Source organism: Esox lucius, chromosome 14, assembly GCF_011004845.1.
Source record: "Esox lucius isolate fEsoLuc1 chromosome 14, fEsoLuc1.pri, whole genome shotgun sequence".
NCBI lineage: Eukaryota > Metazoa > Chordata > Actinopteri > Esociformes > Esocidae > Esox > Esox lucius.
In genome coordinates this window covers 31,119,504-31,132,493 of record NC_047582.1, presented here as the reverse complement: position 1 = coordinate 31,132,493, position 12,990 = coordinate 31,119,504, and the positions used below count along the sequence as shown (strand labels likewise).

Genomic DNA, 12,990 nt, shown 5'->3' with positions numbered 1-12,990 from the left:
GTATGCCAGATTCAGGGGAATTCATTTTTACATTTACCATACTTCTTGTTGGTGTTGAATGGCTTTCCTTTTATTTGTTGCCTTTGAGCTGATGAATGGGCTGTGAACGCTCACCGACACAGCTGTTCAGTATAGCTACAATATTTGTCAGCCTACCACTGACAGTTGCTTGCCATAGGGCATTTCAACAAACGTGAGATGGGCTTATTAGTGATCTTAGTGCAAAATAAACGCTATATAATAAAAAATAGTAAGTGTATTGGACATTCTTGGGAAACAAATGGGTCTCTAGCCTACACATTGTATTTATTAATGCATCAACACATTATATCAATTATGGACATGTTATATTTTCCAAATTGAATATAATTTGCATGGTTAAAAGAGGACACGACAAGGAGAATTCTTTTAAGTATTTTCTTTTCACACGTCAGACTGGAAAGCAGCCACAGCCTGGCAATCTTCCCCCTGCAAAAATGTAACGACAATTTTTTTTATAATCAATTGGCTGTCCTCCCTGGTTACCATGGTGACTGGCAGCGCAAAACTATGAATGGAATGAAAATGGCTCCCGTGAGAGTATTAGGCCTGTTGTTTTTTTTGTTTTTTTTTACCAAGAACAAATTCATTGATTTACAGCCGTGTCTCAACACACGCCTATATAACAATGACTGTACACGTTAAAACATAGTAATCATGTTACAGTAATCATGAATGCTTCCCCAAAAACAATGTTTCAGTCTGTGTATTCACTGAGAAAATCTTTATAAGCGAAATGTTCTCTTGTCTCGTCTCTTTACTTCATACCCTTTTTATTTTGTCAACATGTTTGTTTTATAAATCCAGCCAGTGGCTGTTATCCTCTCAAGCGCACACAACATTATCAAATGACACTTCCTGTTGCCTGGTGTCTGGCAGGCTGCATGAGGGAAAGGCCCCTTACTGACCGCATGTTCTATATCCCTGGATGGATGTCCGGTGCTTAAAATAGCCTCTCAAAGGCCCGGAGTGTTTCTGGTGCATACCAATGTGGCCTGGCCTGTGTGACTGGCCGGTTGCCTGTGTTTCACTTGCCCAGTCGGCCAGCAGCTTCACAATGACTGCATCGTGTGGCCATCTGCCTTCGCACATGCTCAGTGAGGCTCTTCGCTCTCTTCATTCATACATCTCTCTCTCTCCCCTAGACCGGGCAGGCGGTGTGTTTCTTGTCACCACCTCTCCTCGCTCACTCTGCTCTGTGCCGTCTGTGAGAGTAGATGCTCCCCCCCCTCTCCTGCCGCTCCTCCCGCCGTCCTCCGTTTTCGCGGTTCTGTGGGTGTCGCGCTCCCTTGGTCCGCTCGCCCTTCTTCTCTGTGACGGGCGGATGAGGAGCCCTCTTGGTCATGTGACCCTCTTCAAGGCAGAAGAAGAGGTGGACGAAGAGGGGGAGGAGGAGGCGGGTAAACAGATCTGTCTCTTCAGTGTGAGGGAGGGATTCACTCAAGCCTTTCCTGGTCTCAGGTCATCTCTGTGGGGACTTTGGACAGATGAGCATGCGTTAGGTCCACCATGGAGTTCAGCGCGTCATCCTTGTTTGACCAGCAGAAAGGTAAGACAGCAGCCAGTGGTGGATGCAGGCAGGAAGACAGACAGGCAGGCAGACGCACACAGCGATGAGCGGGGGTGCAGGCAGAGAGACAGACAGACAGAGAGACAGATAGAGAGATAGACAGGGAGACAGGGAGAGGGAGACAGGGAGAGAAAAACCCGGAGATTGACAGAGAGAGGGAGACAGGGAGGGATGGAGCTGCTGGTGTTGCCATAGATACGGCGTGTTCTCTCCCTTTGGCATCATGCTGGGTAGATGCTGGATTAACTGCTGCATGTGGGAGGACTAGGTAACAAGATCTAGTGTGTAGGGACATGATGTGTAGGATCTAGTATGTCCAGATTTAGTGTTTAAGGACCTAGTAGGGATGCTGGGCGTAGGATCTAGTTTATAGGGATCTAGTTTATAGGAATCTAGTGTATAGTGATCCAATGTGTTGGGCTATAGTGTATATGGATCTAGTTTAAAGGGACCCAGTGTGTAGGGATCTAGTTTAAAGGGACCCAGTGTGTCTAGTTTAAAGGGACCCAGTGTATAGGGATCTAGTTTAAAGGGACCCAGTGTGTAGGGATCTAGTTTAAAGGGACCCAGTGTGTAGGGATCTAGTTTAAAGGGACCCAGTGTGTAGGGATCTAGTTTAAAGGGACCCAGTGTATAGGGATCTAGTTTAAAGGGACCCAGTGTATAGGGATCTAGTTTAAAGGGACCCAGTGTGTAGGGGGTTAGTGTAAAGGGACCCAGTGTGTAGGGGGTTAGTTTAAAGGGACCCAGTGTTTAGGGGGTAGATGTACACTGTGTAAACCGTTAACCTTTCCAAATTCAGCAGTCTTCAAAAGGGTGTCGAGGGGTTTCATCACAGTAGGGGTGGTAGTGGTAGTACTATTGGTAGTGGTACTACTACCATTTAAAATTTTACAGACAGATAATTTATATGAAACAATGCTGTAACTATCCACAGACTTCTGCATAACGTGATTGGATCATTAGAAAGCCCTCATTTGTGTTTCGAAAACAAAGACCGGATAGTGTTCCAGGGTTCCTCCGAGAACATTGACAAGTTCACCGCGCCAAACCCCGGCCGAAGATGTACAAGGGACGGTGTTCCACAGGTGCCCCCGCTGAGAGCGTCTCAACGGACTGCATCACAGCTTTATCTGGCAACCGCACTGCCCTCGACGCAAAAAAAAAAGCAGTTCATCACCAGAGCCAGAATCCCTGTCGTGGGTCAATTACCTCAGGCACCCAAGCCTTTCCTCTGTGGTGGTGCAGGGCAGGCACAGCCTGGGATACCAGTTGCTTGTCATCAGGACGGTCCTTCCACACTTCTGGCCATAACGATGTCAGAGGATTGTCAAATTGTCAAACACACAGTAGACAACACACAAACACAGTTGTTCATGCGGAACGAAGCCACACACACACACACACACATGCAACTACACAGTCGACACGTTAGCCTCTTCTTGGTGGATATACAGTGAAACATCATCCATAATGACTGAAAATAAGACATCGATGTGTATATTTCTGAACGAACTGTATTTGTATCTGGGGCTCCTTTAGATTCAGCTGAAGAAGTGGATCTCAACGTGGTTTACCAAGCAGCGGCTAATGGGGACGTCAACACTTTAACAACCGCCATACGAGAGGATCCGTCCATTCTGGAGTACTGCGACGGCGAAGGTATTGCTAGCGGGGCAGAGCTCTGGTATATTTCCCAAAGTTCTCTGGTTTTCCTGGAAAACCCGGTTGGATGATTCCTGAGGGTTAGGGTGGAATGAGTCGAAACACCGGTGAATCCTCCAACTGACATTTGTGGGAGGGGTTTCATGTGCCTTTGTTTAGGGTCAAGGGTAAGTTCACTTGGGTGAAGAATAGGGAAGGGTGCCCGTGACACACTTTCAATGGCCTTTGCAAGGTGCTGACAGACAATCTTATCAATCAGGGAATAAATCATTGGCTCCAGGTACAACATTTATCTATCAGTAATAAGAGTCTATAGCTGTCTTATAGAGAGAGCTACATCACGGCTTCCCGGGCTTTGTTCTAGGTCTTGATCGTTCTGTTCATTTTCCTTCGACTCCAGTCTGTAGTTGGCAGTTGGCACTGATGCAAAAAGAACAGCACAGATTGAAGCAGTGTCAGTTCGAAAGAGCGTCACGGTTCTTCTCGGAGTTACAACCCTCCACCCTTTTGAAAGGGGGGTGCCCTTCCAAACTCCTTGTCATCATGTTAAAAAGCAATCTTTTGCTATAGGTTGTGAGATCCAAAGATTATTGGCTGAATTGAAATCCGCCTTGCCTGTGGCTAAATGTGCACCACCCGGAGAGAGGCGTAGACTTGGGACACAGCTCACATCACTGAAGACAGAGGGAAGGAGACAAGGAGAGGAAGTGACATTTGAGACCCCACCCATGTTGATGTTCCCATCTTCCCTGGTGGTAGGCTCCACCCCTTTGATGCATGCAGTGTCGGGAAGGCAGGTGGACACTGTGAAGCTGCTGTTGAAGATGGGCGCCTCCATCAACACCCAGGACGCCTGTGGAAGGACTGCGCTGTCCCTGGCAACGTACCTGGTAACACAGAAATAAAACACATGTTCTGTTTAGTTCTGTATCCAGTAACGACCGACCTGTGATCACAACTGGGGCCCCAAATATTTCAGGCTGTCCTGAACCTGACATTAATGATTAAAACACGGAATACTTTATCACAATGCTATGTCACAAGGACGTAATTCAAAACATTTTCAGCGGAATGACGGTCAATGGTCACACTATTTATATATTCAAATAGCCAGGTTATTTATGAACACAATGTCCTTTAAAAGGAAGTGACAACTTATACCTTGTAATAAACCAATGAAGGTGGAATATCTGCCTCTAATCTAATCCTAATTCAAAACAATGGTGCCAACAATTTTGTATATGTGTGTTTTTAATGCAAATATGCACAATTTCAATTGGGTTATTTTTGTCTTAACACCGGTGACACAAATCAAAGAAAAGCCTGTTCCTTTATTATTATTATATGAATTATTGAAAATAAGTGCAAGTGTGACAATTTTTTGCAGTAGTTGTAGTTAAATAGTGAAGGGAATTTAGTCAGCAACGTATAGGAAATGACCATGCAAACCATGTCTGTTTTTGTCAAGGGATGGCTGGAAGGGTGTGTGTGCCTGCTGAGAAATGGGGCCAAGCAGAACATCCCAGATAAAAATGGCCGCCTGCCGCTTCACGCAGCCACAGCGGAGAACGACGTCAAGTAAGAGCATTAGAGTATAATGAATGAATCGCATGTTCAGTGTACAGCCATTATGATGCATTCAAAACACAGCTGTTGAAACAATATGAGCCACCGACTTGAAGCGTGAAATAGGCTGAAAAACAGGGGCATCTGAAAGCCTCCGCTTCAAGAGAAGTCTGTCCGTTTCTGTGACGCTCTGTATCTGTCAGGCTCTATGGTCTGCGCAGTATGTGTGAAGAAAGAAAGCCACTGGCTCAGTGGAAGGCTGCAAGTTTAGTAGTTTATTTACCCTGACAGGAAATCACGGTTCACTGTGTGTGTTTAGTCCCCATAGCGACCACAGACATTAGCTCAATGTGCCATAAGACAGCAGCTGCTCCAGTGTTTAGACACCCACCTTCTGTAACTTACCTCTATCTAGCTCTATTATCCCTTTCACCCACCTAACTTACCTCTATCTACCTCTATTAACCCATTCACCCACCTTACTTACCTCCATCTACCTCTAATATCCCATTCACCCACCTAACTTATCTCCATCTACCTCTATTAACCCATTCACCCACCTAACTTACCTCTATCTACCTCTATTAACCCATTCACCCACCTAACTTACCTCCATCTACCTCTAATATCCCATTCACCCACCTAACTTATCTCCATCTACCTCTATTAACCCATTCACCCACCTAACTTACCTCCATCTACCTCTAATATCCCATTCACCCACCTAACTTACCTCCATCTACCTCTAATATCCCATTCACCCACCTAACTTATCTCCATCTACCTCTAATATCCCATTCACCCACCTAACTTATCTCCATCTACCTCTAATATCCCATTCACCCACCTAACTTATCTCCATCTACCTCTAATATCCCATTCACCCAACTAACTTACCTCCATCTACCACTATTGTCCCATTCACCCACCTAACTTAACTCTGTCTACCTCTATTAACCCATTCACCCACCTACATTTTCTCAGAAATTGCAGCTCTGTTTGAAGTTTGGCAGTGTGCAGTTCATGTGTGCAAGTCTTGTCTCTACAGGGAGACCATTGTTTCTTTTTTTTTTTATCTTGTTGACAGCCACAATAGAAGCACTTATTCTCTGAGCTATGCTTCCTGTCTCACCCAGGCCATCTGACTAAGCCATCTTCTAGTAGCTGCAACACTTAGTTAGAGTAAAGAGAGTGGTGTTTTGCTGAAATACAGTAGTGTCACTTTGTACCCTAACTGCCATAGCCAAGACTGAATAACAAAACAGCAGTATATGGACACATCGACTGGCAGGGCACCATGTTTCCAAATCCACTAATCTAAGCCAATTCCTAACGCAGGGAATATCATCCTCATTCAGGGACACTGCAAAGGAGAGACACACCATCAATATTCGGAAAATGCATGATGAGTACTAATGTGGGATGTTGTGATGTTGACCCTGTGTAGTCCAACCGCCGCGTAGTCGATCTCTAGCAAGCACTCTGAACGCTGACGCGCCGGTCATGCGGGACAGAACAATGCAACCTCTGGTTTGACCCACAGGCTCATGGCTGTGCTGCTGCAGCAGTCCACTGCGTGTGAAATCAACCACCAAGACAATGAGGTACGACACCCGAACCATGGTAGCGCGCTAGCCTGACAATACACAGGAAGTGCTAGCGCAAGACGCGGGGCGCGATTTGGGAGAAGAAAAAAGACTTACATACCTATTTATTTCTTTTTTGCTCTCAGAGCAGTCTACTAGCTCTGAGAGAGAGAGAGAGAGAGGGGGAGGGATGGAGCATGGTCAATAACCTAAATATTGGAGAATCAATTATTTAAATAGGAGTTTAATTATTAAATAGGGGTTTAAATTGTAAAAATGCATAAGTAAATTTTCCTTAATCTTAATGTGTGGACACACGTCTTGAACTTCGACCCCTTACGCACCTGATCTTGATATGACAGAGTACAAATTGGATATTGCAAAATCGTGAGTTGAGAAAGAAGTGCATTTATTTTTATTACCAAAGACATGCCTCTGGTTTGCGATCTGACTGGTTGTCATTGGTCCTCCGTAGGGCATGACTGCTCTCCACTGGGCGTCTTTCCACAACCGTCCTGAGCACGTGCAAGCTCTTCTGCAGAAAGGGGCAGATCCCACGCTGGTGGACAAGGACTTCAAGACAGCCCTCCATTGGGCGGTACAGGTAACACCTTGGAGCAGGAAAGAGGACACATCCCTGTGTTTTTCCCATTACGAAGTGTCTGAGGACATCGCCATTGAAGGCATTAGCCATTAGAATATAGTGAAGTGGGTGTGGCTTACGAATTTTGACAAATGACCCATGAGTAATTATAATTTCAATTAAAATAAATAAATTGTAATATCTCTTAAAATGTATTCTAAATGTATTGTTATTTAACAGTCAGCTTTTCCAAAAGCCTTAGCATATTGTCCTATACAATAATCTTTACTCTTATTATAATTACTATCCCTTAACTCAACCTGTACTTTTTCTTGAAAAACATTTTGTTGATTGGTGCCGACCCTGCAGTTCTCTCCTAACCACAACTTTGAATATTGATGGTGTGAGCCAGGGGAGAGTCCCTTCAAGGCTTATTCACCAGGTGCTGAGGTTATCTATTTTAACCATGTTCACTTCTTATCTCTCTTAACTATGCTTAACGTCTCACTGACAGACCTGGCACTGCCTTTCAACTTGCTTATTTTTTACTTATTATTATTATGGAGAGATTTTATATAAAGAATCTTTTCATCTTTTGTGTTGCCATTTGAAAATAAAGGCATGGCCTGAAAACCAATTATTTACTGTAATTTTGAAATGATTTCCCACTATGACTAAGGTGATCTCATTTAAATCTCATTTTGTGATCAAAAGATATCATGACATAATTGTTTTCGTAATGAATATTTATTTAAAGGTCAGCAGGAGGCATGTTACTTTAGGAATACATCATTACAGGTAGCCTGAAAGGTTTTCATTGTACATATAAAAATGTATCTTCAAGTGTAAACACAAATAGAAGATGTTCTAATCAAAATAGAAGATGTTAGTAATCAACTTATTTTTTGCATTTCCTCATCGCATTCCAGTGACTCCTCGTGTTGGCTTGGGCATCTGGGAGCTCAGTTTAGGTTGAAGTCCTTCCTTCTGGCAGGAAAGTATTTTGGTCCTCCAGGTTGAGCGAGTGGCGTGATAATACCCACAACGGCATCAGATGCGTTTTGGAAGATATATACCTCAACATCGACAGTCCCAAGTCCGCTGGCACTGGCAGCGGAGAACCATAAGAAAAAAAACATCCGCTTCAGTTAAAATCTAAACAACAACATACCAGAACAAGCACCCAAAACGCACTGATTGCGTTTCTGAAACTACAACTTTGCATATTAGTATCACATCCATCAGTAGTGCCTAGAGATTTAAGATATCCCTTGCAAGGTGAGTGCTGAAGAAAACAGAACAAAGTTACCCTGCCTATTAAATCAGCCTTTACTATATGTCAACGTACAACTTCAGTTTGGTCTTTTCTGATTCCTCAACTTGTCATCACGATTTAGTACCAAGGTGTTCATTTTGAGATGAATCATTACATTAATTGGATGCTCAGGTTGACCTTTGGGTGGAGCCATCCATTACCTTTTTAAATTAAGGTACTGGTCATGAAATGTTGATGTTTGATGCAAATATAGTTTTATTCCAATTCAGCTTCCTATTATTTTGTTTTAGTTCCATTGCCATTTGGAAATTATTGCTGGCTTCATTCAGTTTAACTTACCATAAAACCAGCTACAGATTGTTTCTAAGCAAAATTTTGTAGAGCTAATGCTTCTACATTTGAACATTGAAAAGGTTGCAACTAAATGTACAGTACATAACTGTTTTGTACAGAAATCCACACATTTGCTGTTTTATTTAGGGTACCACCAAGCCCATTGTCTGTCATGTGACATCCCTAAATAGTCTGCATAGAGGAAGTGTTATGGTGTAGCACGGTCTAATGTGTGATCAGAGTTATCGTAGTCAGCTAGTTCACTCAACTACATAATCAGCTTTAAATGGTTTGTCATAGCCAGTGTTCAGTACATACAGTTCCGTGACGAATTAAGAGACCTCTGCACCTTTTTCTTTCCTTTCCAAAAAGGTCAAAAAGGAAGGTTTTGAGTGAGGAACAGAAGGTTTAAAATTAGAAGACCACTGCAAATTGAATGCTTCTGTTCCTCACTCAAAACCTTCCTTTTCAACTTTTTTGGAAATGAAAGAAAAAGGTGCTGTGGTCTCTTAATTTTTTTCTGGAGCTGTGTGTATTAAATGCAATTAAACAAAATGAATAGAACAGACAAATAATTTCCCTAAATTAAGGACTTCCATTCCATTTCTTTTTATGAAAATGTCTTTCCAAGAGGCAAAACAAATTATCTATATGTTTCTGTCTTCTCCATCTCTCTGTCTGTCTCTCTGTTTGTCACTATGTCTGCACCTCTTTATCTCTGTGTTGGTCTGTCTGTGTCTCTCTGTCCATCCCTCTTTTGTCTGTCTCTGCCTCTCTGTCTGTCTCTGCCTCTTTATCTCTGTGTTGGTCTGTCTGTGTCTCTCTGTCCATCCCTCTTTTGTCTGTCTCTGCCTCTCTGTCTGTCTCTGCCTCTCATTCTCCATTGTGGTCTGTCTGTGTCTCTCTGTCTGTCCCTCTTTCGTCTGTATCTGCCTCTCTGTCTGTCTCTGCCCCTCTGTCTCCGTTTTGATCTGTCTGTGTCTCTCTGTCTGTCTCTTTGTCTCTGTTTCGGTGTGTCTATCTCTGTCTCTCTGTTTCGGTCTGTCTTTTAGAGTGGCAGCAGATTAATGTGCTCTCTTATCCTGGAACACCAACTGGGTTCTTCGGTCATCAACTATGACGATGAAAATGGGAAGACCTGCGTGCACATCGCTGCTGCCGCAGGTTACAGTGACATCCTCCACGAATTGTCCCGTTTTGCTGAGACCAACTTGCAGGCCTTGGATGTGGATGAGCGGTAAAAAAAAAAAAAAAAAAAACATTGTTTGATTTAAAACTGCAAATTGGTCACCTACACCAAGGAAGGACATCAGATTTGCCTCAGAATTTTCTGATACATAGCTCACGTGCCATGGGTTTCTCTATAACAGAGCGACGGATAGCGACGAATATTAACAGGACGCAGCATTCCATTTATCTTTATGTGTTAATCATTTCGAATATGGGTTTGAAAATTTATTTTTCGTCGAAGGGGGATCCACTTGTTGTAGTCATTCAACGGACACTTACCTACAGTGAATTATGGGAGTGCAGGATATAACCAGAGATTTCGTATTTTTATCCAGCGTATAGATTAAGATCTGTTCAACCCCCAGGAGCCCTCTACATTGGGCGGCAGCAGCAGGGAAAGACGAATGCGTCCAGGCCTTACTGCAGCTAGGCGTGGAGATGGGGCCAAGGGACATCAACGAGAATACACCTCTCACATATGCAATGTACTGCGGCCACACTGCCTGCATTAAACTCCTCTCCGTCGACAACAGGTTGGATAATTCCTGGATTTACGTGTTTCGTGTCTGTTTGTGTGGCTGAACCCGCGTGTGCGTATGCTTCTCTATTAACTTCAAGTGGAAAAAGCAGTTTAGTTGTTCTGTTTTGCAATTAGACATGTTGATAATTTGTGGACTAATGAAGCCAGAGGATGCATAACACAAAGTCTCATTGATTGCTTCTCCACAGATCCGACTCAGCCAGACAGACGCCTTCCCAGGGAAGCGACCCGGCCCAGAAAAAGGAGGGCAAGTTCCGCATGCTCAACCAGATCTTCTCCTGCAAAAGGAAGAAGGAGCACCACGCCGCCCGCCAGAGAGAGCCAGGCCACGGCGGAAAAATGAGCGAGGAGACCTCCGAGGTGGACGACATCATCACCATGTTCGACTGCCTGGCAGACCCCTCCTCAGCCAAGGAAGCTGGAGACGAGGGCACCAAAGTCGGGAAACGGCCTTTGGACGACACAACACGAAAGCTCAGTCCACTTGACATTCGGACAGCGAAGGATTACAAGAGCCTGCCTCCTATACGGACACAGAGTCTCCCTCCCATCACTCTGAGCACGTCTCTGTTGGCCAGCTGCCAGAGCGCTGTGCAGCAGAGTCACGCGACAGAGCCGATGGTCAGCCACTTCGCCCACCGCTCTCAGAAAAGCAAGAGCGAGCACGACTTGTTTGACAGAAGGCCAAAAGGACAGCCGTCGATCGGTCACGCCTGGAGGACCGAATCCAACAAGTCCATTTTGACCCACAAGTCCTGGATTTCACCTCCAACAGAAAGGCTGCGGGACAAGCTGTGCCGAGAGACTTCCGAACCTATGGATATCCTCTGCCCACACCAAGCCTTGCACACACAGAAGAATGAGCAAGGTAGTGGAGCAATTTTAGATCTGAAAAACAAGAGTTTGTGGGCAGGGCTGGCTCCAGGCATTAGCGACATAAGCGGTCGCTTAGGGCCCCCAGCCACTAGGGGGCCTCCGACCAATAGGGGAGACATTTTGCTTAGGGCCCCCAAGAGCTAGAGCCGCCACTGTGTGTTGGGCATAATCACAAGATATCAACTGAATAAACTTCCAGTCCTTTCACCACAGACAAACACCAGTTAGCCATAAAGCCACATCCTGCTATTATTATAGGATGCAGGTAGATTACAAGTCACACTAAACTTCACAGTTCACGCTATGGCCTTCACGTCTCACAGTTCTCATGGCCTATGTGTGAAATGCAAAAGAGTTTCAATAGTTCTTTGCACTACAAGGGAGCGACAGGTCTAGTGTACCACAACAGAGGAGTGTGAATGCAAGCTAATCATGTCATGTACCATCTCTTTTCAACGCAGGTCCAAATACCCAACTGGTACCGCTGGAAAGGTTAAAAATGAGGGAGACTGTCCTGACCCGAAACTGCTTGGCCCCAATCCGCGACCACTGCACCCAGCGGTGTAAGTACCTCTCCCTGTGTAGCTTAGAAAACGTCAGAGCTCTGCGAGCATGCACGATTCCGGTTCACGATGCAACACCACAACAAGCTTGCTTCCTCTTGCAGTCTCCTTGCCACCGGATCAGGTCTCGAAGGGGGTGAAGAAGTCCAAGTCTCTGCCCCTAAGCACCATGGGACGAGGACAAGGTGTTCTTCCGCCTCCAGTGACCTCCAAGTCCCAAAGGCCAGGGATCCCCCAGAGCCACTCACTGAGCTCTTTTCTGCCCATGCTGAACGGAGACCCTCTGCGGAGTGTACAGGTGCTCCCCGCCATCCCGTCCCAGAGGAAACACAGTCCCACCTTGGGCAAACCCAAAACAGACGCCCATAGCAATCTGGAAAACAGAACGTGATGCAATGTATGTGTTGGAGTAAAATTTACTGAGACCTAGTCTTTAGCTAGCAGCAAGCTAAGCGACAGGTGGCTCTTATTGTAAAATGAAATATTGGAGTGATATTACTGTATAAAATGTCATGGTACTGGAAACAAATGTTTAACGGTAATACAATGACTAAGTACATCTGAAGGAAATGTATGCTACAGTAAATTGCTCCAAACTTGGCCAACATTTGTTAATAAACAACATCTTATTTTTACACGTTTATACTGTACCTTGAAGGCATGCACTGTGTACCTATTGGTTTTCTTGCACATTGAAATCAAGAATTTATGTTGTCATGTGAATGTTTTGCAAAAATAATAAAATATTACGTACGTATTGTTTGTCTGTACTAAGATATTTTTCCGGCGAGTCAGTAAAGCGTAGACGCATTTGCCGGTACATGAATAGTTAATTTATTCTGCTAATAATATTTTTTCACATTCACATTTTAATAATTCATCTGAAACTCTCATTCAGTGCAGGATCACTGCTTTAGCTTCAAATATAAGCCAGCAGTGCGTTTCAGTGTGGAATTCATGTCTATGATTCAGCGTTATTACTATTCTGACTGAACCTCCTAATGTGTTTCCATTTATTTCCACTTTAATTTGTCTTACTTCCAAGTCGTCCTGGCAGAGATCTACAGAACATGACTATAATTAACCGCCAAGAGAATCTATATGAGAAGTAAAAGTGAAAGAGGCTATTTGTGAGTGGGCAAACGGAGAAGTGGTACTTCAA

General features: G+C 44.3%; 1 protein-coding gene across 1 annotated transcript; it reads left to right on the top strand.

Moving 5' to 3' along the window:
- The first annotated feature begins 1,496 nt into the window (after positions 1 to 1,496).
- ankrd55 (ankyrin repeat domain 55) lies at positions 1,497 to 12,586 on the top strand. The gene is made up of 11 exons (XM_010889579.4): positions 1,497 to 1,588; positions 3,152 to 3,271; positions 4,034 to 4,164; positions 4,743 to 4,852; positions 6,384 to 6,444; positions 6,902 to 7,030; positions 9,671 to 9,855; positions 10,214 to 10,381; positions 10,578 to 11,257; positions 11,727 to 11,828; positions 11,933 to 12,586. Exons 1-11 carry the CDS (start codon positions 1,549 to 1,551, stop codon positions 12,217 to 12,219), a joined length of 2,013 nt encoding a protein of 670 aa, XP_010887881.2. The 5' UTR covers positions 1,497 to 1,548; the 3' UTR covers positions 12,220 to 12,586.
- The last annotated feature ends 404 nt before the right edge of the window (positions 12,587 to 12,990 follow it).